Here is a 26869-nt window from a genome sequence, read left to right on the forward strand (position 1 = left end):
GCAAAAGTAGGTACTAGGTAGGCATAAATTTATATATGGGTAATTCTACCAATAGTACACTTTTTTGCGTTCTAATAAAAAATTCTATGTGTGTAGTACACAGATGAAAAATTTAGTGTGCTAGGGTGAATCATAGTGAGCCCCTCTATCATTTCACTGTATTGTCAAGTACTCTTCACCCCTGCATCCACCTCTAAAACCCCCCTTTATTAGTGAATTTTCCACCACCGTGGCTGTAGTACACCTTGTTTTTAAGTTTTCATCTTTATAACCACAGAAATGAGGTGTACTTTTGTACAGGAGAATACCATTTCTGTATGTTAAAGGTGTTCACTCAGAAAAGTTTACTAATTAAATTTTTTTTAATGACACTGGTGGACTCTGAGGCTACCTCAAACCTACGTAGTATGGTTTCAGCTCCACCACCGTGGTTGATTTTTGTTTGCCTCGTATTGACCCCCTGCTTCACTTTTTTGGCGTTCAAAAACGGTTACACTGCTCTACATACGTCACAGAATCTAGTCCACCAATAAAATTTTGTTTCTGGAGAATAATATCCAGTTGCGGATTAAAAGTCTATGAAAATTCTGATATTTACAATTTTTCACCTCCACGCCCGTGGGTTATTAGAACTCACCCTGTATGCGGCAAGGAAATTTCGTAAAATTCCAAAAAATAAGAACTGGTAAGTAGTAATGGCAATCACTTATAAAATTACAAAAAAAATCAGTTTCACGTGCTGTAAAATTAATTAAATGCAGTGTACTCCACGTCCGTGGACAATCAGTTTCTTTCCACGTCCGTGGTAGATGCGAAATTTGTTTACCACGGGCGTGGAATATGATTCAATAAACGAAGACTGATGGGGATTACAACAACATTTTCAAATTTTTTCAACCACCCCCAATTTATTCCCCATCAGTTATTGAAATGAAATATATATTCAATGGGAGGGTGGGGGGCAATGGAAAGGGGGTAGAGAAAATTGTGATTTGAAAACGTGGTTGTACTCTCCTGGTTGCACTATGTCAATATCGAGTCGAGTTTATCTCATTCGAATTTTTTACTTTTCACCCCCACCCCTCCCATTGAAATTTGAATAACTGGTGAGGAATAAAAATAGGAGGGGGGTTTCGAAAAAAATTGAAAACGTTGTACACTTCTGGTTGCACTTTGTCAACATCGAGTTCAGGAGTTCATATCATTTTCATTTTTTTTCACCCCCACCCCTTCCATTGAAATTTCAATAACTGGGGGGAGGGGGGGTGAATTGGAAGGGGTAGAAAAAATTTAAAAACATTGTTGTAGGTACGGTCGCACTTTGTCAAAATCGAGATCATCCCATTTGGATTATTCATTTTTTCACCCCCACCCTTCTCATTTAATTTTTAATTAGTGGAGGCTACATGGGAGGGGGGTAGAAAAAATTCGATCACGTGATTTTTCTCCCCTTTTTCAGTAGATTCAATAACGAGTTCATTATTTTTAAAAATATAGTAATTTTCAGTTCCCTCTTTTTTTGCTCCCTCTTTGGATTGGAATTGGGGGGGGGCTGTAAACATTTTGTTTGCGTCAATTTGTTAGTCGGGTCAAAAACTTTCAGAATCAACTTAATTCCATTTTTTTTTAATTTGTATTTTTTTACGTTTCAATTTTCATATTATTTTTTGTCTATGCATAGCCGAAACTATCCACAAAAAGGGGGGGGGTTGAAAGACGTAAGTTGAATATTACATTCCAAGTGTGAAACATTGCTATGTAGGTATTTCAGAGGTGCCGAAGTGAAAATTACACCTCCGTGACTGGCCACGGTGGTGTAATTCGGCCACGGAGGTGGAAAATTTCAAATGGCTCTCCCCCCTCCCCTAAAGGATATGAATTGAGCAAAATGCTGAAAATGAAGTCTAGGGTAGGTACTCTACCAACTTTGACCAAAAAAAAATTCTTCCACTGCTTTAATTTTTTTTGAAAACGATATTTCAAAATAGTGTAATATTGGTAGAATTACCCATATGTAAAGTATTTAGTCTAACCTGATTTAGCAATGCAAAACCATCTTCTATATACCTATCTACTTAATTATTTGATGGCGTGAATCTCACTTCGGATACCGGATCCATCTAGAGTGGGTACAATTTCACTCGATGGTGTGGTTTTGCGACGTCAGATGCTGTCGATGACGTCCTATATGGCCCACACACCCAAGAAAACATGGTGGTATTGGGATCCCCAGTTGGAAATGACGCAAGTTGGTTTCTAAAGAAATGGTCTGCTCCTCAATAGGTAGGTACAAATGTACGAGTAAAGCAGCTCAGAATTTCAAATATGTAATATTACCATCTGGTCGTGTATCGAGGCTTGGAAGCTAGTTTGTTTACTTTCTTGCCGAATGGGAAATTTTCTTGGCAAATAGGTACCTACCTAATAAATTTGAAGAGGAATTGAATTAATCTCAAATTAGATAGGTTTTTCCGTGGTTAAGATAAAGCGACCAAAAAAATGTGGTCAATTAACAGTTCTTTTTAATTTTATTTTTCTGGCTTCAAAATCATATTAATCGAAAGCAGAAAGAATTTCACATCATTTGAACCTTCATTCTCAAAAAATATATCTTTCAGGGCGAAATTTCTTTTAATTTTGTTCCCAAAAATGGCTATTTTAAAATTGCAAAAATCCAAAAGTGGCCACTTGAAAAATAAATACAGAAGAAAATTTCACCAAATTGACCTAATAAAAGCTGAAAGTAGATATATGCCCTATTTTTGACCTGGCAAACGGATTAGAAACGATTACGAACCGTTTTGAGCAATTCTGAAGCTTTCAGTTAATTTTTTGAATGTTCAAAGTTTGCAAAATTTTACCAGGACTCACTCAGAATAAGGAGAAGAATGAAAAAATTTGGAACCATCTCATCAAAAAAATTTAACGTTGATATCAAATTATTAGTTTTCGTTTTCGAAGGCGTTGATTCTGTTTCTGATTCTGAAAATAGTTTGAAAGTTTGAATCAAGAAGAAGCAAAAAAGTAGCTAATTTCTGTCCCCTGGCAATTTCTTCATAAGTAAACGAAATGCGTTTTTTTTTAAAAAAAACATTTTTGATTCAATTTCAATACCTTCCAATCCTATCATCCCCAATTCCCCACCATCTATTCAAATTCAACCATTTAAACTTGCTTGGATCCCTCCCTCTCCTCCTAAGAATTGATTGCATGACAAAGAGAGTTCCAAGTCGTGGTTTATCTTACCTCATGCACGTTTTTATTTTTTCGATTCCGTTCTTCTGTTTCTGATTCAAATGTACAGTTTATCCTCCCTCTCCCCAAAAAGATAGCTAAAATGATACAAAGTTGTAGTTCTAGATGAAGATTTCGACATTATGACGTAATTATTTGACCCCAAAAAGTTGATTAAATGATCTCACCGGAGGTGCAAAGTTTTCCCACACTTTTGCGTCCATCGTTGTGGTCATTTTTCAGAATATTTTTTGATGCTGATGAGTGGATACATTTCTTTGAGTGATTGATAAAAATGATATTAGTGGAAAAGCTGAAAATAAGGCATAAACTCAATTCTAGCGTTTTTAGGAGGGGGGGCGTCTCTGCTAAGATTCATATCTCGATTTTTAAAAAAATTCTAAAATTTAAAGTTTGGAGAATTTCTTTTGAAAAAAACACGATCAAATCAACGTAAAAGGCTGAAATTTGATGTAGACCGTGCCTACTTTCGATATTTCAAATCAACCTGTAAAGATTTTGAACTATTTTTGAACTTCCAGCGGATTTTTGCACTCTCCAGTTTTCAAAAATAAATACCATAAATAGGATTGAAATGAAATTCAACACCACGTTTAAATGTACCTACCTATAAACATGGATTTACTGTCTTGTGACCTTTTCAAGTGATTCGGGTAGGTACAGATTTTCAAAATGCATTTTTTAAATCCTTTTTTGGCCATAATTTATTATGTAAGTAGGCAGCTGTTTTTTTTTGGCTCATTTTTGCAATATTCGTGAACACATTGAAACATGAACGACGAATTTTCTCCCCCCCCCTCCCTCAAAAATATAATCACTGGGGAAAAAACTTCGGCTGAAGGCTCCGTACACCTTAAAACCGTCACCATTTCTTTCGGAATCGTTTGTAGAACTTTTCCATTAAAAAAAAAATTATTGCTGGAGGAAATTTTGGATTTACTTATATACCTGTTAAAATCGATCTAAAGGATCACTAACATAGTAAATCCAAATTTATATGTTTATGGAATTTTTTCAAAAACTGAAGAAACTGAAAATCTGCTGGAAGCCCCATAACGGCTCGAAACCACCACTAGGATCAACTCAGAAGGTCTAAAGTAGTGTATCAACCAAATTCCAGCATTTACGTGAATTTGATAAATTTTTTGATTTTTCAAAATCTAAAATAGGTCCCTAATAGAAGATTTTGACATTTCAAAAATTATTACTTACTTAAAAATCGAGAAACGAATTCCAGGGGCTGAAATTTATACACTGTTGGTGTATTTTCGGATCCTTTTTTGATTCCTGCATCTTGTCGAATTTGAAAATTTATTTGATGGGTGAAGAATCTGAGAATTTGTGATTTGTCCGTATTCAAATAACGAATGATTTTTCGAACTCTTTTCTTGAAAACTGTAGATGTCAAGAGGAGGATGATTGTATTACTAAACCTGATTTGAAATTTTGAATGAACACCTCTATAAAAAACCTGACAACATAATTTTTTCATCTTGAGGCCGAATTAAAGTGCCTGCAGAATGGGTTGAGGCCGTTGAGAGGGCCAGATAAAATAGCTAAGTTTATATTTTTATCAAGTGCACTCGAAACATCATTTTTTTCGCCAGTCAAAGCAAGAATTGGGGTTCCTGTAGTAAGGGCTGGGATGATTAGATCAAAAAACTAAGTTGATATTCACACTTCGCTCCAATAAACGATATGTCACACAACGTTGCGTGTAAATTTCAGTTCCAGTCAATTCTCCCCCCCCCCACATTTTCTTTTAAAAAGGCATTCTTTTTTCAGTCCGTGATAATTCATCTCTCCTATGATGATCCTACTTCGAAATTTTTTTAATGCCCACATCCTTCAAAGTTGTTGAATTTCATCAAAATATAATTCTCTATCTACCCGTTTTAAAGCAGGCAAATAGCGATTTTAAAAAGGAAAAATTGGCACATAAATTTTTTCTTCGGGAATGTGTTCAGATGAACCCCCTGAACTACCAAAAAAAACTTTTTTAGGGGGCTAAAACCGGTTCCGATTTACGTTTTTTGCGATTTACTCCGAAAATATTAGGTCTATGAGAAAAACTACCATGGCTAAAAATGTTTCCCTTCAAATTCTCGACAATTTGATACTACGCTCGATACCCATCCCTCAAGAGGGGTGTCTAAAAAAAGGGGTTTCCGAGTAGGTGTTTGAAAAAAAATCAGTCCAATGAATTGATCAAAGTTACCACGTAATATCATTCGTTTTCGCTCAAATTTTTTTACAAAGTCTACTCACCCAACTATTAATCACACCACCATTGATTGGTCTTCAACCCTTCCAAGGGGTTGGTGGGGGATGCTTGGTTTTTCAAGTAACACACAACTGAATCATATATTTTAAAAACGAATCTGGACATGCGATATATCGAATGGTATGTTTTCGAGGTCAGTTCATATTCGTATTCAGCGACCTCGAAAACATACCATTCGATATACTTATCACTCGACTTTTCATGATTTTTCAAAATTTGGCCCCTTTTTTGGGGGGAAGAGGGACATTGTGAGGTTGGACCCGAAAAATAAGTTCATATTCGTACTCAGCGACCTCGAAAACATGCCATTCGACATATCACTCGACTTTTCATGGTTTTTAGAAATTTTGCCCCTTTTTTGGAGCGAAGAGGAACATTGTGAGGTTGGACCAAAAGTAAGTTCATATTTGTGCTTGGCGACCTCAAAAACATTCCATTTAATATATCACTCGACTTTTTGATGATTTTTTGAAATTTTGGGGCCCACAGGGACATTGGGTGGTGGGACACAAAAAATAAGTTCATATTCGTACTCAGCGACCTCGAAAACATACCATTCGATATATCACTCGACTTTCCACGATTTTTCCAAATTTTAACCCCCTTTTTGAGGCACAGAGGAACTTTAAGGAGTTGGACCCAGAAAATAAGTTGGTATTCGTATTCAGCGACCTCGAAAACACACCATTCGATATATCGCGTGTCCAGATTCGTTTTTAAAATATATGATTCAGTTGTGTGTTACTGGAAAAACCAAGCATATCCCCCACCAACCCCTTGGGAGGGTTGAAGACCAATCAAGGGTGGTGTGATTAATAGTTGGGTGAGTAGACTATGTAAAAAAAATTTGAGCGAAAACGAATCATATTAAGTGGTAAGTGGTAACTTTGATCAATTTATTGGACTGATTTTTTTTCAAACACCTACTCTTTACACCCTTTTTTCAGGCACCCCTCTTGAGGGATGGGTATCGAACGTAGTATCAAATTGTCGAGAATTTGAAGGCGAACATTTTTAGTCATGGTAATATTTCTCGTAAACCTAATATTTTCGGAGTAAATCGCAAAAAACGTAAATCGGAACCAGTTTTAGCCCCCTAAAAAAATTAGCTCCAGGGTTAGGAGGTTCGGTTTTTTTGGTAGTTCAGGGGGTTCATCAGTCATCTGAACACATTCCCGAAGAAAAAATTTATGTGCCAATTTTTTCCTTTTTGCCCTCGCTTTTTTACGTTATTTTCCTGCTCTATTTTTGGTTTTCAATTTTTTTTTTCAAGCCCAAAGAAGCAATTCTAGAAGTTCTCCAAAGTTGACAAAAAAAAACAACAAAAATAAATCAAATAGTCTGCATCTAAATTCCTGAGCATAAAATCAACCCCCTCCCCCACAAAAATTCAAAATACATATAATAAATAAAGGAAAACATCAACGATTTTTTTAAAGTTTCTATTTCTGGGTCTTTCAGAAACCTTCCCTCTCAGCCAGCAAATTTTTAAACAATTTTCTTTACTTCATTTTTTTTGATTTTTTTTTATTTCGAAAGGTTCCATGAAAAATTGAAAGTTATTGAAAAAATCAGTATTTCATTTTTCTGAATTTTTTCTAAGGGGTGAGAGGGTGGTGCACTGGTGCTCTGTATAGAGGAACCAATAAAATTACTTGGGAGCCTAAAAGAGGTTTTTTTTTTATTATCAAAAACTTCAAAAAGTGTCCATCAGAGAAATTCTGGCGCAGAAATTGAAAATTTTTAAAAAAGTGCCATCGACTTCTCTTTTCTCGATTTTTTTTTTCAATTTTGGAGGACTCTGCGTCCTGCGTCTGTACAGAGGAGCGACCATTTCTGAGGGCAAGAGGTGTTTTTTCAATAGAAAAATATTATTTCTATTTAGAAAAATTCTAACGTATGAGTTAGGTATAAATTACGATAGATTTTCAATGATTTTTTTCATTTTTTTTCCAACTTGGGGTCTCTTGGAACTCAGCACTATTTAATTTTCGAGGGAGGGGTACACTAAAATTTTCATTTTATTTATTTTTTCATGAAAATCAAATAAGCACTACGCTTCTGAATATTAAAAAGAAAATTTTTTATGTTCTAAAACATCACTGTTTGAAGTTTGAAGCGTTTTTCGAATTTTCTATTGCAAAGCAGTCTGTTGCGTAAAAAAATTAAAGAATTAGAATTATTACAAAAGAATCGCCCTTGAAAATCGACTAGACTTTTCAGTACTTATGAAATAAAATTTTTTTCTGAACGCTCTACCTCTCTTTTATGCCCCCCCCCCCAAAATGAAACATCAAAAAATCCTTCTTTAAAATGCTCTTCTACTCGTATCATTTTTTCCATGTAATTCAACCAAGTCAATAGATCGGAGCAGTGATTTTAAAACCAGAGTACTGAAAAAATTCGTTCAGCAGTAAAAAAATACCGGTAACTGTACCTCGACTAATAACGAATTCCATTATTGAAAATACTTAAAAGTCATTATGACTCATTTACCGCCGATATATGTACGAGTACATGTACACTAATTGTAAGTACTCACGCCAGCATCGTCGAATGAATGAAAATAATTTAATTACAATTATTCTGAATGAATTTACCATCGTTACATCGAAGCTTATTGTACCCTCTAGGATGCATAAACACGTAAAAATATTGGAATCGCATATCCGTTTTCTTCTAGGCACTATTTTTCGGTTCGCAGTTTTATTATTCTGATTCTGTAAACAATGACACATTAATTAATAATATTTACTCATCGTTTCGCGTAGGCCGAATTCCATATCAACCATCACCACATCTCCTATACGAATGTCTAACAAATTATCGCGATAAATTCGTGTGAAAAAAACTCAATAAAAAAACAATACATTTATTCAAATGATTCAACACTTAGAAATTACAATTTTTTGGAATAAAATTGCAGCGAAGAAGCGAACTAAATTAGCTAATACAGAATACACAATGCTAAAGTCATTACGAACGTTGGTCATCGTTAAAAATTACAACCACAAAAATGGAAATAAAACATTATGTATGTACATGGAAAAAAAAATAGGTTATAATTTACATTCTAAATTGGTACATCGATTCGAAAGTGCGAAAATTGTACTAGTGAATGATTCGTTCAACGATATCGTATACTTAGTTTTCTCTCTAGATTTCGAGTTACGATGTTACGAAACTTTTATACCCACTAAGTCCGTTTTGTATATGCTGCATGTGAACTTCAACGCAGCTTTCGAATACCTTTTGGTTACTCGGGCTCAATTTGAGCTTGATTTGGATCATGGTTTTCTTCAGTACGTCAACTTCGTACGGTTTACGGTCGTTTTCAGCTAAGCTTTTAATCTGCAACATGAGAGCGGTTAGATTAGTGATTAGTTCGAGCATCGAGTCATCTTCAACGACCAGTTTCGAAGGATCGGTCGTCATGGCGTTATTTTTCTCGACTAATTCTTTGGCCAGAGTTGAACTCTGATCTTGTAGATAGGCCGGAGATAGTATAGACGAGACTGCTTCATTGGGACCGAGCTGTTTAAGGTGCTGATTTAACGAATTGATGGTTTCACCGAGATCGTGGTTTATTATTTCCAACGCTATTATGTTTCCGGCGTAACGAGTTTGAAATTCTTCGGTGACTTGTTGACCGTATAAATCCATTCGTTCGGTTTCGGCGTTCATTTCGCGTAAGCTTTGTATTTGGGCTTTTTTAATGTAGAGTATTTTTTTCAAACGAACGATCGTTTTGATCACTTCGAACGGATACTCTCCGATCATACCATTATCGACGTTCAACTTGCTACCGGAGGCCATACTCAGCATCGGATCGTTGGGGAGTAGTAAAGGCTCGCGGACCATTTTATTCGATAACTGGATGGAAGTTATATTACGAGGTCGTAAGGATTGGAGCAGCGATGATTTCGAAAACGTTTCGGGTGTTTCGTTGGAAAGTACTTCGTAATCTGGTATCGAATGCGTGCCCAATCCGGGTTTATCGAAGCTCACTCTGTAAGTATTATTCGACGTATCGACGGCGTCAATTTTACCAGTGAATAGACCTTTTTTAGGGGTTCTCAAACGAGCCGTCACACTGGTACCGATGACCGGTTGTAGAGGGATTTCTTCGGGAACGTCTTTAAAAGTGCTGATTTCTGAAGCTTTACGTTGCTGCAGAAGTCTGATTTTACTCCGGCGACGTTCCAATTCACGCATCTCTTCGGCGAAGAAATTCTGCGAACAGCGGCGCGGTTTACCCATCATTCGACGTACCATACACCATTCGGCTCTAGTCAGATTATACGTTTTTAACTGAGGGAACGATTCTTTCAAGCAGATGATAAAATCGTTGTTTTCTAAAAACAACGGTCGATCAATATTACTGTAAAACCACTCGGCACATACCCAGTTGTAAGCTTTGGGTAATTTTAATAAATTACGCAACTTCAGGCCGATTATCTGATTGATTTTGTTTTCAGCTGATGTAGTAGATGAACTACTCGTCGGGGTTATTTTCGAAGCGGTAGGTGGTTCGGTAATAATGAGAGGTTTAGCAGGTGTTACGATTTTCTTGACTGGTCGTTTAGAAGGCGTAGGTGTTTTAGCTTTGAGTTTCGGTGTTGATTGTCTCTTATCGGGTGTTCTGGTCTCTTTTTTGGTCAACGTTGCGTTATAAATATCGTCGTCGAAGAACAGTTTATTCTTCTTGCGAACTCGAGCCGGAGTTCCGCGTCGATTAAGAACTTGTTCGACGTTTCGAGGCTGCTGTTGTAATTTTTCCGCTTGGATTTTCGCCACTTCTTCGACTCGTTTGAGGCCAAATAGAGACAGTTGTTGTTGTTTTTCGGTTTCTTCTTCGTGGGCGCCGTTCATTTTCTTGGAGATGCCGTTTTTTAACGATATCAGAGCTTCGACGGGATCGCTGTCTATGTCGTTCATCACTGCGGAATTATTATGAAATTAATACGTGAAATGTATCATAGTTCAATGATAAAGCGTATACAGCTAGGTTTATTCTTACTTGTGAGAGATAATCCATGCAGAAGGTGTTACAGGATAAAGATGTAATGTTCGTGGACAACACACTGCGCGAATAATTAGCTACGTATTAAACACGACGAATTAATTGTCGAAAATTTTAAATTTCGCCACTTTTCAAATAGTGAGCGGCCATTCAGAATTCGAATTCAGCTGATTACATCGCAGTGTAGGCGCAAAACAACGAAAAAATGAAATCAATCCCGCGTTTTCTCCATGTTTTGCATTCAACATCCTGCAACACGTTGATCAACACTTGATGACTTGAAATTCCAGTTTGTAGACAACGTCAAAAGTTTGTTTGATTTTAGTTTGATTTATGATTTTTTAAAAGTATTTCGGGTATTAGCGAAAAAAAGTTGGTACTGATTTGAAAACTCAGAAATGAACTTTATTTTTAAATTCATAGAACTTTCATTTAATCGTATTTAAATTTGTACAATAATGTTGAACAGTTGAACATTGGAGCGAACGATTCGGCTCATTGTCGTTGCCATTGATATATAATCAATTCAAATTCAATTCACGAATTTTTCATTTTTTTTTTTTTTGAAAAACCGTTCAGCAAGGGCAAGATCGATGATTTTGAATAAATTTTGAGCTTTTGAGCACCTTGAGTGAGCTTGAGTACAGTTGATGTTGATTTTCTTGAGCTCTCTTTCTTCACATCTTCAGAAAAAAAAATAAGAAAATCAGTCTGAGCCTCAAAAACTACAAGTCAATTTTTCAGGAAGTTTCGTCATCTTCATCTCCTCAGATTTCCATTTCTGAAATTTCCTATTCTTGTATCCTTTCTCAAACATCTGTCACTGCTACTAGAAAATCATTTTTACATGATGAAGCAATTATGCTACTTCTAATCACCATGGATTTCCGTGGTCCGGGTCCAAAACGTCCTTCAGAATTCGGAGCGATTTTCGATGGATTTTCACAGAATATTGATGTAGCATCTGAAAAAAAGAAAACAGTATTATTTTATACATATGTTTGTACGATATTTTTCAGCAGTGACTTCCTGATCTCAAAGTGTCGCAAATAAACACAGCACCGAATTTTTTATGACCGAACGAAATGAAATTTTCACTCGCACTCGAGTGATTTAATACCTAAATTAAAGCATTTCGATGACTGATTCTTGTTCTTCGTTAATTTTCTGGTTTCTCAAAGTCATGTATTTCAATGGCAGAATTATCTGGAAAAAATGAGAGATTTTTCAATACATAAGAACAATATTCAACCTTGGAGATTGGAGAAGATGGTGAATAATTAATTATGATGCAATAACGAACTTACTTTACATGGACCTGACGACAATACGTTCTCATTAATCACTTCGAGATGGCAAATAATATCATCTCTAAAACTGAATGAACCACCAGGGCCATAAGATGGGTATTTTTTAGTGCAATATACATCAGAAATTGATTCAAGAAAAAGAAAATGAACAGTATACGACTCGTATTATTTCACATTTCATCGAAAATTTTCACTCGAATCGCCTTTGAATGCTTCCCCATTCGTTGCCAAGAAGTCGTTGGCCTTTTTCGAGAGCAAAACTCTCGATTTATTTCCATAATAATGAGCTTTTTAATCAAAAAATTCAAAATTCTTCAAAAATTCACTTTCACTTTTCACTTTTCAGGTGTTTGTTTACCTTTTTTTATCAATCAAACCACGTGCAAAATATCGATGTTGCTCATTTTAGAAACTCTACATTTTCCTTCGACAATCGTTTTATTCAATTTTCCTTCAGAAAAAGAGCACGAATGAATATTTTAATAATATTTTCTACCTACGTTATGTCAATTTTTTATATTAAAAATAATAAATTTCATTCAAAACGTTCGAAACTCCTTTAAAAAAATTTTGTATTTTGAAAAAGATTCCCATTATGGCAACATTGTCAATGTCAATATTGATTAAAAATTATCATTTTTGATTTTTTCAGCTGCACAGGAATGAATACTTGAACTTTTCTATGTAAAAATGCATCTTTTGAGGTAATCAAATCTTTCCGGAATTCCTGTATATGTCTCCAATCATGTCCTGCTGTCGGTATCTTCCTTCGTTCACGAGGAATCCAATTTCTGTATTTTGTTACCATGGACTTCGGTCACCGGTAAGTTCACATCGAGATACTGTACAGCTAATTTGTTCCAAATCATTGATCATTTTTCAACGTATTTGGGTATTTTAATCCTTTCTCCGTTTCAGAACTATGTTGGATGCAGAGCTGACCAAATTCATAGCTCAAGCAAACGTTCAAATCACTCCCAAAGTAAAATTTTATCTAAAGGGTTACCGAAGAAAAAACCTATTACTGGTGTAAAACAAATCGTATTAGTTGCCTCGGGAAAAGGAGGTGTTGGAAAATCCACCATATCAGGTGAATTTTGAATACTTCCTGTATATTGAGATTTTCTACGATCGAAATTTAAATCATGTTTCTATTCGAATCGCAGTAAATTTAGCAGTTGCTTTGAAAAAATTACAGCCAGAGAAAGAAGTTGGATTATTAGACGCTGATGTATTCGGTCCTTCTATTCCGTTGATGATGAATCTTCACGATACTCCTTTACTCACGAATGGTAATTCTATAATAAGTTCACAATCTCTATTTGACGTATTTTTATGAAGAAAAATTATATTTTTGATGAATTCATTTTTTAGATGATCTCATGAAACCTTTAGTCAATTACGGTGTCAAATGGTATGTTTATTCAAGCACAAGTACATACATTATGCTTCGAAATGAAGTAATAATTCTTACCTATAGTTCATTTTCATAGCATTTCAATGGGAAACATAATAACCGAGAATTCAGCAGCAATTTGGCGTGGTTTAATGGTAATGAGTGCTCTTGATAAACTCATTCGACAAGTCGACTGGAATCCGGTAGATTACATGGTCATAGACACTCCTCCGGGTACTGGTGATACTCACTTATCGTTAGCTCAAAATTTACCAATTTCAGGTACCTAATACATAATCCATTTCACGAATGAAAAACAGAATTCATGATGTTGATCTGTGCTGTCGATTTTTCCAGGTGCACTGGTTGTGTCAACGGGTCAAAAAGCTTCTTTACAGATTGCTCGTAGAGGTATAACGATGCTGAATAAATTACAAATTCCTGTTTTCGGAATCGTTCACAATATGAGCTCGGTTATTTGTACGAAATGTTCTCATAAAACTCCTCTGTTTGGGGATTATTTTGAAGAATTTTCTAAAGAAAATGGTAGCTATTTACATCTTATGTATTTCATTTCATTTTGTAAATAGAATTTCTGCAACTGTGCCATTATGTGTTTCAGATATTGAAATTCTGGAAAATGTTCCTCTCGATGGTTCAGTTTCCGATGGCTGTGATAGTGGAGTTCCTGTCGTGATATCTCATCCTGAATCTTTTCAGGTAAATCACATCTTGAATACCAAAAATTACATTGCTCATAATATGATAATATATATTTTTTTGTTCCTATAGGCTAAATCATTCGTTAATTTGGCATCAACAATTTTAAAGAAATTACAAACGTCGTCGTAGCATCGAAATAAATCCAACACGAAAATTTTTAAAATAATATATTATAACAATAAAATAATTTACATAACGCGTTCTAATCATTTTCGTTCTCGAAAAGAGGAAACGTCTTCCTCACAAACGATTAACCTCTCTCTGAAGGTTAGTCATAAACTACAAGGTTTCAGAACAGAAGCAGATAACCCTATTTTAAAAGTATAAAAAAGTCAACAAAATTTCTCAAAAAAAAAAAAAACATACTTTTCCAAGTATTCATCAACTTCGATATCCGAACGAACAAATCATCTACGAGAAGAGATTCGTTCCTTAGACTCGAATCATTATCGACATCCCTCTCTATATAATACTTTCGTGGTGTTTTTCAATTAATGAAACAACGATAAACGTTTATTTGTCGGCGCAGTTTGCAGACCCATAAGACCTCCTTGAATGGAACCATACGATGGTAGTTTCGAAATATCACCACGAGCTGCGACTGCAGGTGGAGTTGATAGGATTCTTCGGGCTACTCGTTGGATATCTTCTTCTTCAACTCGACCTTGAAATAAAAGCGAGTATGAATATCAAAATCATATCCCAAGGAACGTAAATTCGCTGATAATGAAAATGAAACTTACTAATTAGATTTATGAACGCTTCTGGCTTCTTGCGGAAACCATGGGCTAAAACTTGTCTGGCAATATCTTCGAAAACTACCGGTTTAGCTTCCAAATTCATCAGTAATAATGACTGTAATTGTTTTTTAGCTCTCTGAAACATGAAAAAACAAATTGAGTAATAGTTGGCTTGATTTCATCATAAAATCACAGTATCTTACCCATAATTCTTCAGGGTGAACTGAACCAGCCATGTTGACCATTTCTTTAACGATAACTTCGGTCATTTTACCAACGTGTTCGGGAGTGGCACTGACATGAATACAGAATAATCCTGTATCGATGTACGAATGATTAAATGCAGTTGCACTAAATATCCAATGATGCCTTTGAAAAGAAAAATTAATTAATAAGGTTGATTTTCGGACCGCTTGATGATTATGATGTGGATTAATCACTCACTTATTCAACACATTCAAGTATAATCTAGTAAACATTCCCTTTCCTGGACCTCCAGCACTGAAAGATCCACCTCCTCCCATCATCATATTCAGAACACATAAGGGAATGAAATCGTCATCGGTGAATGATGTTCCTTCTAAGCCAATAACAACGTGAGCCAATTCTGGTAACCCAGAAGGACCTACGAAAGCAGGTATTTCGCATTTTTGCTGAAAGAAGCGTACACATTAGCATATAAAACAGAATTTACAATTTGAAGATCATTTTTTTGAGACCTTACTTGTATTAAACCGCCAGTATATTGAGCTACGGATCTGTCTGGAGCATATCGTCTATCTGCATTCACTTTGATTGATGAATCAGTTTCCCAAACTGGTCTCGCATCGATAAAATACCTGTAAAGTTTCTCGATTAATATTTCATCTTGTAAATTTAATCGACAATGGTGAGATTGTTTACTTTTTAACTGCATTAACGAGATCATCGTGATTAACACCGACTCCAGTAACAACTATTCTTGAAGGATCGTAATAATTTTTCAAAAAGGTGAATATAGTTTCTCTATCAATTATTAATAAATTTTTCTCCGGGCAGAGTTTCGGTAATCCTAAAGTATTATCACGGTAAGCGGCCTGAAAAATGGCAAAATTTAATAGAAAAACAGTAATTGCTGAAAAAAAGATGGGGCCATATTTACCGCGTGTATCAAATCCATTAAAATTAAATCTTGATCCGGTTTGCTGTGCAGACTTTCTAATTCATATCGAACAGTTTCTTGTGCTTCTGTCAGCTGAATAATATATTGCGATTAAAATCAATAATGATTCACGAATCGTGATTAATGAATAGTTTACCTCTTCATGAGTTATCTTAGGTCGTAGAACTGCATCAGCTATTACTTTCATGACTGGATCTAAACCTTCTCGCAGAGCTGATGCTGCGTACATAAATGCATCTCTTCAAATTGAAAAGAACAAAACATTAATAAATACATGATTTAGAGGGCAAAGACCAAGTAACACGTTGAATTATGAACCAACCTCGATGAACGACAATCACAAATACCGCCGTATTTTTCCAGTTCTTTCAAAATGGCATCTTTACTTTCGTAATTTACCGTAGACTGTAATAGAAAAACAATCGGTCAAATTTCTCACAAGATACAACTAATATTATGAAATAACTTCCGAATATTCTTACATTAAATGCTAGTTTTTCTAAAAAATGCGAAACACCGCTAGGATATGCTACTTCGTATCTCGAACCGCAATCAATCATCACTGAAATCACAATAAAATAAGTCAGTCACATCGAATCTACGTAATAGTCCAACAAATGCAACATTTTACGAACCTCCTACGGTACAAAACTGTCCAAAATGGTCTTCTGTAGCGACACGAATACCATTATGTAATTTAGTAACGAAGGTGAGATTTTCTTCTAATTTTGCTTTGGAATATACAGCTTTTGGTAAATCTGGTAAGCTTTCGCTGAGTGGAGGTTGATTGAAATTGCAAACTATCGGAGGCCGTTTACCTTTCGAATCTGAGGAAAACCTTTTCAGCTGCCATGACCCAGCAACCACGCTGTAAACGAAAATTATAAAGATAATTTCTCAAGAGGTGTTTACAATCGATCGAGATGAAAAAATCTGCAAAATTGATGACTTACCTTCGGTTTACGGCCAAGTGCCGGCTGAGTTTTGTTAGTGTCTTGTTAAGTCCCATTTAGGAAGCGAAAATCATACAACTTTTTAGAAGAAATAACCAAATTAGAGAAGTTAAAGTCCAAAATATTCATAGAAAAACGACAGAGCTATTATCAATCACGAGGAGACTGATTGATTTCAGAGAAAATTTCGTGAAGAAGTATAAATTCCACAGACATTTGCATTAAAAAACTGGATGAATACAGAAATAATAATGTCACAGATCAAAACATTGAGAATTTTTTTTGTGTTTTCTTTATCAATCTGGAAAATGATTCTGTGTTTTGGAGTTGATCTGTGTGATGTATGAGTTTGAGAAAAATTTTCTACTGTTTGGTTTAAGTTTGGTTGTACGAAAAATGGTTTAAAATTGCATTATTGAAGTTTAAATTCCGGTCGAAATGATATCAATGATATTATCGTTTATCGATCAATTGATTCTGTAACAAAAACCACCATGAGAGTCGTTTTTATGGTCGCAGAAAAGCCTTCCTTGGCTGCCTCTCTAGCCAATATCCTGAGTAACGGCCAAAGCACATCTAGAAGAGGTAAATATGCATCTAATTAATGAATAATATCTCTCTAATTTAATTCTAACACGTTCTCTGTGTATCCCAAGGTGTTAGCTGTACACCATTTCCCTAATTTTTCACCTTCGCGTGCTATTAGTCGTAATCTAATTGATCGGTTATTGACACCAGCGATTGTAATCTAATCATTTATATTCGTTTAGGTGCCAATGGAGCATGTTCTATACACGAATGGAAAGGTGTATTGTTCAATCAATGTGTTCAGTTTCGTATGACCTCCGTTTGTGGTCACGTATTAACCATAGATTTCCACGCAAAGTTTAATAACTGGGACAAAGTTGACCCGGTGAGCATTTCGAGTATGTTACGATGAAATACGTTTCGATGTTCTAATTTTCGAATTGATTGCAGTTGGAATTATTCTCATGTCCGACTGAAAGGAAAGAAGCTACGCCTAAGCTGAGAATTAGTTCATTTTTGGCTCAAGAAGCTCGCGGTTGTGATTACCTAGTTTTATGGCTCGATTGTGACAAAGAAGGTGAGAATATCTGTTTCGAAGTCATCGAAGCTGTCAAGAAATCACTCAAAAGGTCTATTTATTTGGACGATGTAAGTGTACCTTTCGTTTATTTACGCTCAAATACGTTGAAATCTCCATACCGAAGTACATATGAATTTCTTTACATTTCGTAGGTCGTTTGGAGAGCTCGTTTTTCGTCCATCACCGAAAAAGATGTCAAAGCTGCTTTGTATAATCTAGGCAAACCAAACAGAAACGAAGCATTGAGTGTGGATGCTCGTCAAGAATTAGATTTACGCATCGGTTGCGCTTTTACTCGCTTTCAAACTAAATTCTTCCATGTACGTTGATTTTTTTTTCGATGATTTTATTTCAACGACGATGTGTAATGATTGTGTTTTTGTGTGTGTGTGTTTTTTTTTGTAGAGAAAATACGGTAATTTAGATTCATCTTTGATATCATTCGGACCTTGCCAAACACCTACTTTGGGATTTTGCGTCGAAAGACACGATCAAATTCAAACATTTAAGCCAGAACCGTATTGGGTATTACAAGTAAGCGTCATTATACGTATTGAAGATTCATAATTGCCAAAATTGCATCATCTAACCGGAATTTTATTTTTTTAGGTAACCGTATTAACTAGTGATAAGAGAGAAATATCGCTTACGTATCAAAATCCTAGGATATTTGAAAAAGAAGCCGCCAAAGCCCTATTTCAAAGAATCAAATCTACTCCTAGTTTAAAGTACGTATGATTAAATTGTATTTTTTCGAAATTTGTAGTCGATATTATTCAACTTACCCGATTCTGTTTTCAGAGTAACCAACATAACATCCAAAGAGAAATCAAAAGGGCGTCCTATTGCCTTAAATACTGTCGAGCTGATGCGAGCTGCCAGTGCTGGACTCGGTATAGGGCCTCATCATGCGATGTCAGTCGCCGAAAAATTATACACTCAAGGTTATATAAGTTACCCGAGAACGGAGACTTCACGTTATTCTGAAAATTTTGATTTACAGTCAGTATCTTTTTCTCTCATTCTGTTGATTTTGCATTTTTTCTTTTGTACCACAATACTGATAATTTTTTATTTGATTTTTACAGCGAAGTATTGCAAATATTCAAATTCAGCGTAGAGTACGGCCAGTATGCTAGTCAGATATTAACCGAAGGTGTAAATAGGCCTAAAAAAGGCCACGATGTAGGAGATCACCCTCCCATCACCCCCATGAAATTAGCATCCAATGTCGAATTGGACGGCGACAGCTGGAAAATATACGATTATATAGTGAGACATTTCCTCGCCTCGGTAAGCAGCTCTATTTTGTACACCCATCAAAATTTCATCACAGATGAACTCATCAGATCCATTTTACAGCTTGCTCGAGATTGCAAATATATTAGTACAACTACCACATTCGTAGCAGAATCGGAAACGTTCACATTTGTCGGTGATATCGTCGTGGATCCGGGTTACACTGCGATTATGACTTGGCAAAGTGTAGCCAAGAATAAAATTTCGCCTAATTGCAACATCGGCGATGTTGTCCCCATTCACAATGTAAAATTATTCTCAATTTCACGAACCCCCAGTTTCGAGTTATTCTTAATTAGTTTGATTAATCTGCGCAGGTTTCGTTAGGTGATTTCAAAACTACTCCTCCTGATTACCTGACTGAATCGGAATTGATTTCTTTAATGGAGAAACACGGTATAGGCACTGACGCTTCCATTCCAGTTCATATTAATAATATTTCGCAACGAAATTACGTCACAGTCGGTAGTGGTCGCCGTCTCATTCCTACTAATTTGGGTATTATTTTAGTACACGGTTATCAAAAGGTATAATTTTTGGTTTCTAATCCTATCTGTACTTGGAACGTGAAGTTGAACCATTTCTATGCAACTTGGTTTTGTTTAGATTGATAAAGAATTGGTCGAACCGACCACCAGATCCAAGATGGAATCTCAGCTGAATTTAATCGCTCGAGGCGAAGCAGATTTTGAAAAAGTTTTAGGAGATGTGATAAAACTGTTTCAAAAGAAGTATCAATTTTTCACTAAGAATATCGAAGATATGGATAGTTTGTTCGAAGTTTCTTTCACACCGTTGGCTGAAACCGGTAAAGCGTTGTCAAGGTAAGTAATCCCTCCTCTGCAAGTCACCGAACCGGAATATTTCACTTCTTTAGTTATCGCGATCTCATCATTTTGTTTTTTTCATCGCTCCAGGTGTGGTAAATGTCGTCGATATATGAAATATATCCAAGCCAGACCTAACCGATTGCATTGTTCACATTGTAACGAAACGTATAACTTGCCTCAGAATGGAAACATTCGTATTTTTAAGGTGAGTATTATTTTTTATGTATTATTAACGTGATCAGGATAACTTCTTTTGGTATTATAAAAATCTTATTTTATTGTGTAGGAACTTCGCTGTCCCGTTGACGATTTCGAGCTACTTACTTGGTCTTCTGGTTCGAAAGGCAAAAGTTATCCTTTATGCCCTCACTGCTTCAATAATCCTCCTTATTCTGAGATGAAGAAGAATTCTGGATGTAACATGTGCATTCATCCTACTTGTCCTCAGGCTATTTATAGTATTGGTATCGCGAGCTGCATGAATTGCGACGATGGTATTTTAGTGTTGGATCCTTCGTCTGGGCCTAAATGGAAAGTGCTTTGTAACAGGTGAATATTTCGCATTGTTACAGTAAATTTTCTAGGGGTTCAAATCTTGAGAAACCAATACACTTCTTATAGTTTACGGTCCAATTGTCAAAAAGTATCCTAGAAATTGAATTTAACTAAAATTTCTGCGCCGCAGGATGACCTTGCGACCTTTCAAAACAGGTTGAAATTCGGGGAGAAATCCAAATATATTTTAATTGAAATATTTTTTGAGCATTTTCCAAATAATTTTGGACTCAAAATTGGAACTTTGAGAAAAAATCAAGAATGTTGGCCAAAATGTTTTTTAAACATTCTTGAAAAATTTGAGCTCAAAAGTAGGACATGATTAATGGATTATCGAGGTTTTTGAAAAAGTTGTATCAGAATAAGTGAAAATGTCATCAGGAAACCATAAATTTCTATCAAAACTTTTTTGAGCACTTTTGATGAATTTTGACCCTAAAATTGTATCATGATTTTTTGGGTTTTTGAGAAGCGTCCATGATTTTTAAGGATTTTTGAAAATCTGTCATGTGACTTATCAGAATTGAATTACGATTTCAGAAGAAAATCAAGTTTCTATCAAAACTCACTTTGAACACAAAATTGGGGCATGATTATCGATGATTTCAAAAAGGTGTCATGCTATTTATATCAAAATACGTAGAAAGTTCCACAAAAATTTGAATTTTTTTGAGCATTTTTGAACAAATTTTGTGATTTTTAAAAATTGTTACGTGATTTATCAAAATGGGTTGAAAATTTTCGATGAATTCAAGTAGGTAATATTTTTCGACTGTTTTAATGAATCTTGAGCATAAAATTGAGGATTTTTGAAAAAATTGCACGCGACGTTTCGAAATTGCCCTTTTCAACAGAAAATCAAAAATTTCCATCAACATTATTTTGATTACTTTAGTAGATAATTTTTCAGAAATCGAAAATTTCGATCAAAACTTCTTTCTTCGAGCTTTTTTGAAAGATTTTCAGCTCAAAATTGAGCGATGATTTTCGGAGTTCTTGAAAGATCGCAAGAGATCTATCCAAATTGGGTTGAAATTCTGCTAGAAATTCGAAAATTACTATCAAAACTCATTTCGAGCACTTTTGAAGAATTTTGAGCCCAAGATTGGTTTTTGATTTTCGAAGATTTTGAAAATGGTGACATATGACCCATCAAAATGAGTGAAAATTTCTCTTAAAAATCATAAACTTCTGTGCTGACTTTTTTCGAGCATTTCTGAATGATTTTGAGCTGAAAATCGAAACATAATTTTTTAGATTTTTGAAAATGGCCAAGTGACTTATTAAAATTTGGGTTAAAATTTCGCGAGAAATTCAAATATTTCGTGGAAAATATTTTTTGAGCATTTTTGATGAATCCGGAGCCCATAGTTGGGTGATAATTTTTAGGATTTTTGAAAAATTAATATGCAACTCATCAAAATTGGTCAAAATTTCAACAAAAAACGAAAATATGTTTCCATCAGATTTTTTTTTTTCAAAACCAGTTTTATGAAATTTTGAGTTTGAAATCGGATCAGATTTTTTTTAAAGATCTTGAAGAAGGTGGCATGCGATCTATCAAAAGTTTCATCAGAAATTGGTCAGAAAATAATTTGAAAAATTTTGAGCCAAAATCCAAAAATTTGATTATGATTTTCGGGTTTTTTGAAAAATATCTCATGTAACCTATTAAAGTGGGTTAAAATTTCGCAAGCAATTCAAATATTTTAATAAAAATGTTTTCGAGGAATTTAAAAAAAAAAATTTGAGTCAAAATTGAGTCACGATTTTTGAAGGTTTTTAAAAAGATTTCATGCATTGTATCAAAATGGGTAGAAACTTTGTCAGAAAATCATAAATTTCTCAGCTCAAAATTGGGTTGCGATTTTAAAGATTTTTGAAAATTGTCATACGACCTCTCAAAATGGGTTGAAAATATTTTTTCGATCAATTATGAATGCTTTTGATTCCAAAATTTCAAGGTTTTTGAAAAAGATTTCATACGAGCTGACAAAATTTGTCAATATTTCGACTGAAATTCAAAAATTCCTGTCAAAACTCATTTTGAGCACTTTCGAAGAATGTTGAGTTCATGATTTGATCATAATTTTGGGGGTGGGTTGAAATTTTGCAAAAAATTCAAATATTTTGAAAATTATTATTCTTTTACACTTTTGAAGAATATCCAGCCCGAAATTGGATATGATTTTCAGGATTATTGAAAAAGATTTCAGGCAACCTATGTTAAAATTTCAATATAGAGTCTTGAAAATTTTCATCAGAAATTTTTTTCTAAATTTTGGAGAATTTTGAGCTCAAAATTGGGTCATGATTTTGGACGTTTTTGAAAAAGATCTCAAGTGACCTATAAGAATGGGTTAGAAAATTTTTGAAGAATTTTGAGCCCAAAATTGGATCATAATTTTTCAAGATTTTTGAAAAAGGTATCTCGACTTATCAGAATTGGTTGAAATTTCGTCAGAAAGTCAGAAATTTCCATCAACATTTTTTTGGACAGTTTTAAAAGAACCTTGAGGAAGGAGTTGGACCATGATTTTCGGGATTTTTGAAAAATTACCCATATAATTGATCAAAATTGGTCAAAATTTCAGCAACAAATTATGAGTTTCTATCAAAAATTTGTACATTGCAAGATTTCGAAAAAGGTGTCGTACGACCTATCAAAATAAATCAAAGTTTGTCAGAAAATCAAAAATTTCTATCAAATGTTTATTTTTGAACATTAATAAAACAACTTTATAGCCCAAAATTGGGTCTTGATTTTTGATATTTCTAAAAATATGGTCATGTGACCTATCAAAATAAGTTAAAAATTCGCGAAAAATTCAAATATTTCAACGAAATTGTTTTTTGAGTGTTTTTGATGATCAAAATTGAGTCATGATGCAGGCATCGTAGCAGGTCACATTTAAAGTAACCTTGTCACTTTTTTTCACGAAAAGTCACTTTTGGTTATTTTTTTTATCAAAAGGTCACTATTGGTTACTTTTCTTCCAAAAAAATCACATTTTTTACTTTTTTTTAAAATAAAAAAATCATTTTTTATCGAAATTATATTTTTTTTACTCATTTTCAAAGGATTTTATGCGATTTTTTTTCATCTAACAATTTCCAAAAACACAAATATTTATTTTCAAAACATCAATTTTTGAAAGCTTTCACTCTTGCTTGCTTTCTTTTCTTTTTCAAAATCAAAATGGAAATTAAACATCGTTTTTATGCCTCTCAAAATACAAATTTTCAAGAGCTTTCGCCCTCGCTTTAGCCTGTTCTGTTTTCATTTTTAAAATCAACTTCCTTCATTTCAAAAAAACATCATTCAAATTTTAAAAGTACAAAAATGTCAATTTTTCGCCCTTCTGAACGCGGGAATAAAAAAAAATTGGTCACTTTTTTCACAGCTGAAAGTCTCTAAAGTTACTTTTTTTTTTAGACAAATTTGGCTACGATGCCTGGTCATGATTTTTGATATTTTTGAAAAACGTTTCGGCATGAGCATTGTTGAAGAATTCCGAGTCCAAATTTAGGTCACGATTTTCAGGGTTTTCGGGTCTATTGTGTGACCACTGGACCGTAGACTATTTTTTTTGTCAATATTCTGAACCTCATTTCAATGTTAACCACATCGATCACAATTTTATTAATAAAATTATTTTTCCAGATGCGACATTATAATGCCAGTGTTCGACGACGCCCAAAAAGTCAACGTTGAAAAGAAGGCGTGTAAATGCGGCGCTCAGCTTATTCACGTAGAGTACAAAGAGGTAATTAATCATCTCAAAAAAAAAATACCCCCATTTTTATAATTTTATTCGTAAATTTCTCATTTTTTCTCGTGACATTCGCAGGAAAAAACCAAGTTACCCGGAGATCGCGTCGAAATGACCGAATGTATGTTCTGCAATCACGGTTTATCTTCGTTAGTCCGCCAACAACACGCAGTCTCTTCCAAACCAGCGTTCCATCATCAAGGTGGACGTGGTCCTCGAAATCGTAAACATAGTAAGAAAAATAAAGCGAAACAGCCGAAAGATAAAATGTCTCAATTAGCAGCGTATTTCGTATGACACCTCTTAAACGAGAGAGGGTCGTTAACCTCAATCCAGGGCTTCTTAGGTTACAAAGCGTCTCCTCATTATCCTCGATACATCAACAATATTATTATTATGCTTGTTCGCGCAGCATTCTGCAATCACATTGTAGCATTTTTTTCTAGTTTTTATTTATTCGTAGTTTTTTTTTGTTTTGTTTGTTTACATACTCGTGCTTCATCGATCGAATTTATCAATTTATTTAACCCTAATTACATCTACTACAAGCTCGTGTAATTTTACTTTTGTACCGGTTTGTTGTTTTTGAACGTGAGTGTACCTAGGTAGATTGATAGATATTTGAAAAATATTCGTATTAAATTCTTCCTAATAAAATACGTAGAATTTATCGATCGCGAAGCAAATGGGTATCCCGGATCAAATCCATGACAAAAAAATTCGTACTCGTCGCGTCATTTTTTTCACGTGTTTAATTCCTCAGACTGAACGTGTGTAGCCTAATTAAGTACAATTTAATGTATTTTTTCGTTAGCTGAGTTTATCGATACTCTCGTTGATTATCCAGTGTTATCGTATACCGAAGGATATATTTAAATATTAATAATTTTGCTATAATAGTATTACTCTTACTAATCGCTTGATCAGAGAAGAATAGATACGCGAGTAAGTTTAGTTTTATATAAAAATGTATTTTGTCTAATTTTATTGTTTTTTTTTTTTTTTCATTTTTTTCATTAGTGCAATTGTTGTAATTTAACGGATTTTTACTGTTCCTAGGATTCATTATCTGTTGGACTATATTATAATTGATTGGATCACCGTTTATTTAATTCTTTTATTTATTTTTTTTCCTAATTTATGCGAATGATCTCAAATTTCAAACTAAAATATACATTAATGTAAGACCTGATGTGTTTGTAAGCGCTTCTTATTAACGTGTATTTTATTTGATATTTATATCATTACCGAATGTAAATGCCATAATTATAAATTCTCGAAGAGTTCAGTATTGTGTTTTATTAAGTGCTGATTTGTTAGTTGGCTGAGATTTTTGTGGACGAAAAATATTCGAGTGGTTTTTTTTCATAAATGTGGGTTTAAAGTGTCAAAAAAGATGCATTTTTGAATTTTTGCATTTGCACAAAAAATCACGATTTTCAAAATGGCTCGGGTCCAAACACTTTAAAATAACAAAACTCATGGCTCAATATTTTGAACTCCAAATTCTTCAAAAGTACTTATAAAAGGTTTGATTTGAAATTTTTGATTTTTAAACTCATATTGAGGGCTTGCAAGAGATCTTTTTCGAAGGAAAAAAAAACAAAATCCCGCCCCAATTTTAGAGTTATTTCCAACTTTTTATTTTTTAAACTGAAAATCACCATGACACAATTTTGAGCTCAAAATTATTCAAGTGTTCAAATGAAGTTTTTATAGAAATTTTCGATTCTCTTCGAAATTCCTGTATATGACACCTTTTCAAAAATCCCAAAATTGTTTTTAAAAATCTGATTTTCTGACAAACTTTCAAAAATATTTTGACACGTTGTTTGAGATTTTTTTCAAAAATTTATAAAAGCATTTCCTACCCAATTCAGAGTTGAGAGTCTTCAAAACTGCTCAGAAAAATTTGGTGGAAATTTTTGTTTTTTCATCCAGTTTGATAGGTTGCATGAAAACTTTTTTCATAACTGTAAAAGCATCAAGTACCCAATTTTGGCTCAAAATTATTGAGTGGAGTTCGAAAAACCGTTGATAGGAATTCTTGAATTTTCTGCAAAATTTGATTCAGCTGTTTTCAGGTATTTTTCAAACGCTCCAAAAAGTAATGATGACCCAATTTTATCCTAAAAATTCTTCAATAAAAGTGCTAGAAAAAATATTTTTTGAAATTTTTGATTTCCTGGCAAAATTTTAAGACATTTTGTATCTTTCTCAAAAGTTCCAAATACCACGGAGCAAATTTGAGCTCAAATTTTTTCAAGAGTTCCCAAAAAGAGTTTGGTTGAAATTTTTGATTTCCTGACGAAATTTCAAACTACAAGTATTATTTTGAGCGGTTACATGGGATATTTTTTTCAAAAATTCTTGGTCCAATTTTCAGCTTAAAATTCTTGATTTTCTGTCAAAATTTTTTCTAGACATTTTTGACGAATTTTGAGCTCAAAATTGGATC

The 26869-nt window shown here is 34.3% G+C and overlaps 4 protein-coding genes across 4 annotated transcripts; 2 read left to right on the forward strand and 2 right to left on the reverse strand.

Moving 5' to 3' along the window:
- Window positions 1-8395: 8395 nt before the first annotated feature.
- Window positions 8396-10805, reverse strand: LOC135849138 (protein lin-9 homolog). The gene is made up of 2 exons (XM_065369402.1): window positions 10560-10805; window positions 8396-10479 (listed from the first exon to the last, which is right to left on the reverse strand). Coding segments are annotated over exons 1-2 (1773 nt in total). The 5' UTR covers window positions 10561-10805; the 3' UTR covers window positions 8396-8707.
- A 1672-nt stretch (window positions 10806-12477) lies between these two features.
- On the forward strand, window positions 12478-14187 carry Nubpl (NUBP iron-sulfur cluster assembly factor, mitochondrial). Its single transcript, XM_065369404.1, has 8 exons — window positions 12478-12695; window positions 12791-12962; window positions 13039-13164; window positions 13247-13286; window positions 13366-13550; window positions 13626-13814; window positions 13891-13988; window positions 14061-14187. Exons 1-8 carry the CDS (start codon window positions 12606-12608, stop codon window positions 14118-14120), a joined length of 960 nt encoding a protein of 319 aa, XP_065225476.1. The 5' UTR covers window positions 12478-12605; the 3' UTR covers window positions 14121-14187.
- Window positions 14142-17024, reverse strand: LOC135849139 (mitochondrial-processing peptidase subunit alpha). Its single transcript, XM_065369403.1, has 12 exons — window positions 16847-17024; window positions 16529-16761; window positions 16376-16455; window positions 16216-16298; window positions 16030-16132; window positions 15873-15965; window positions 15635-15807; window positions 15456-15570; window positions 15176-15384; window positions 14935-15100; window positions 14735-14867; window positions 14142-14655 (listed from the first exon to the last, which is right to left on the reverse strand). Exons 1-12 carry the CDS (start codon window positions 16900-16902, stop codon window positions 14483-14485), a joined length of 1617 nt encoding a protein of 538 aa, XP_065225475.1. The 5' UTR covers window positions 16903-17024; the 3' UTR covers window positions 14142-14482.
- Window positions 17025-17174: 150 nt separating this feature from the next.
- Top3beta (topoisomerase 3-beta) lies at window positions 17175-25699 on the forward strand. The gene is made up of 15 exons (XM_065369400.1): window positions 17175-17431; window positions 17617-17759; window positions 17825-18022; window positions 18107-18274; window positions 18360-18488; window positions 18564-18682; window positions 18756-18956; window positions 19043-19247; window positions 19317-19499; window positions 19571-19780; window positions 19860-20077; window positions 20171-20288; window positions 20370-20632; window positions 24303-24405; window positions 24490-25699. Exons 1-15 carry the CDS (start codon window positions 17341-17343, stop codon window positions 24706-24708), a joined length of 2568 nt encoding a protein of 855 aa, XP_065225472.1. The 5' UTR covers window positions 17175-17340; the 3' UTR covers window positions 24709-25699.
- Window positions 25700-26869: the final 1170 nt, after the last annotated feature.

The sequence above is a fragment of the Planococcus citri genome, chromosome 5 (genome assembly GCF_950023065.1).
Source record: "Planococcus citri chromosome 5, ihPlaCitr1.1, whole genome shotgun sequence".
NCBI lineage: Eukaryota > Metazoa > Arthropoda > Insecta > Hemiptera > Pseudococcidae > Planococcus > Planococcus citri.

What these genes read in the sequence shown, in the direction of transcription:
- Nubpl (XM_065369404.1), top strand. Translation starts at nt 12,606, where the DNA reads ATGTCTCCAATCATGTCCTGCTGTCGGTATCTTCCTTCGTTCACGAGG. An exon ending in ACCATGGACTTCGGTCACCG is followed by an intron (nt 12,696 to 12,790) that starts GTAAGTTCACAT and finishes TCTCCGTTTCAG; the next exon opens with AACTATGTTGGATGCAGAGC. An exon ending in CTCATCCTGAATCTTTTCAG is followed by an intron (nt 13,989 to 14,060) that starts GTAAATCACATC and finishes TTGTTCCTATAG; the next exon opens with GCTAAATCATTCGTTAATTT.
- LOC135849139 (XM_065369403.1), bottom strand. Translation starts at nt 16,902, where the DNA reads ATGGGACTTAACAAGACACTAACAAAACTCAGCCGGCACTTGGCCGTA. An exon ending in TAATGGATTTGATACACGCG is followed by an intron (nt 15,808 to 15,872) that starts GTAAATATGGCC and finishes GCCATTTTTCAG; the next exon opens with GCCGCTTACCGTGATAATAC. An exon ending in ATACTGGCGGTTTAATACAA is followed by an intron (nt 15,385 to 15,455) that starts GTAAGGTCTCAA and finishes CGCTTCTTTCAG; the next exon opens with CAAAAATGCGAAATACCTGC.
- Top3beta (XM_065369400.1), top strand. Translation starts at nt 17,341, where the DNA reads ATGAGAGTCGTTTTTATGGTCGCAGAAAAGCCTTCCTTGGCTGCCTCT. An exon ending in TTCAAACTAAATTCTTCCAT is followed by an intron (nt 18,275 to 18,359) that starts GTACGTTGATTT and finishes TTTTTTTTGTAG; the next exon opens with AGAAAATACGGTAATTTAGA. An exon ending in ACCGGTAAAGCGTTGTCAAG is followed by an intron (nt 20,078 to 20,170) that starts GTAAGTAATCCC and finishes TCATCGCTCCAG; the next exon opens with GTGTGGTAAATGTCGTCGAT.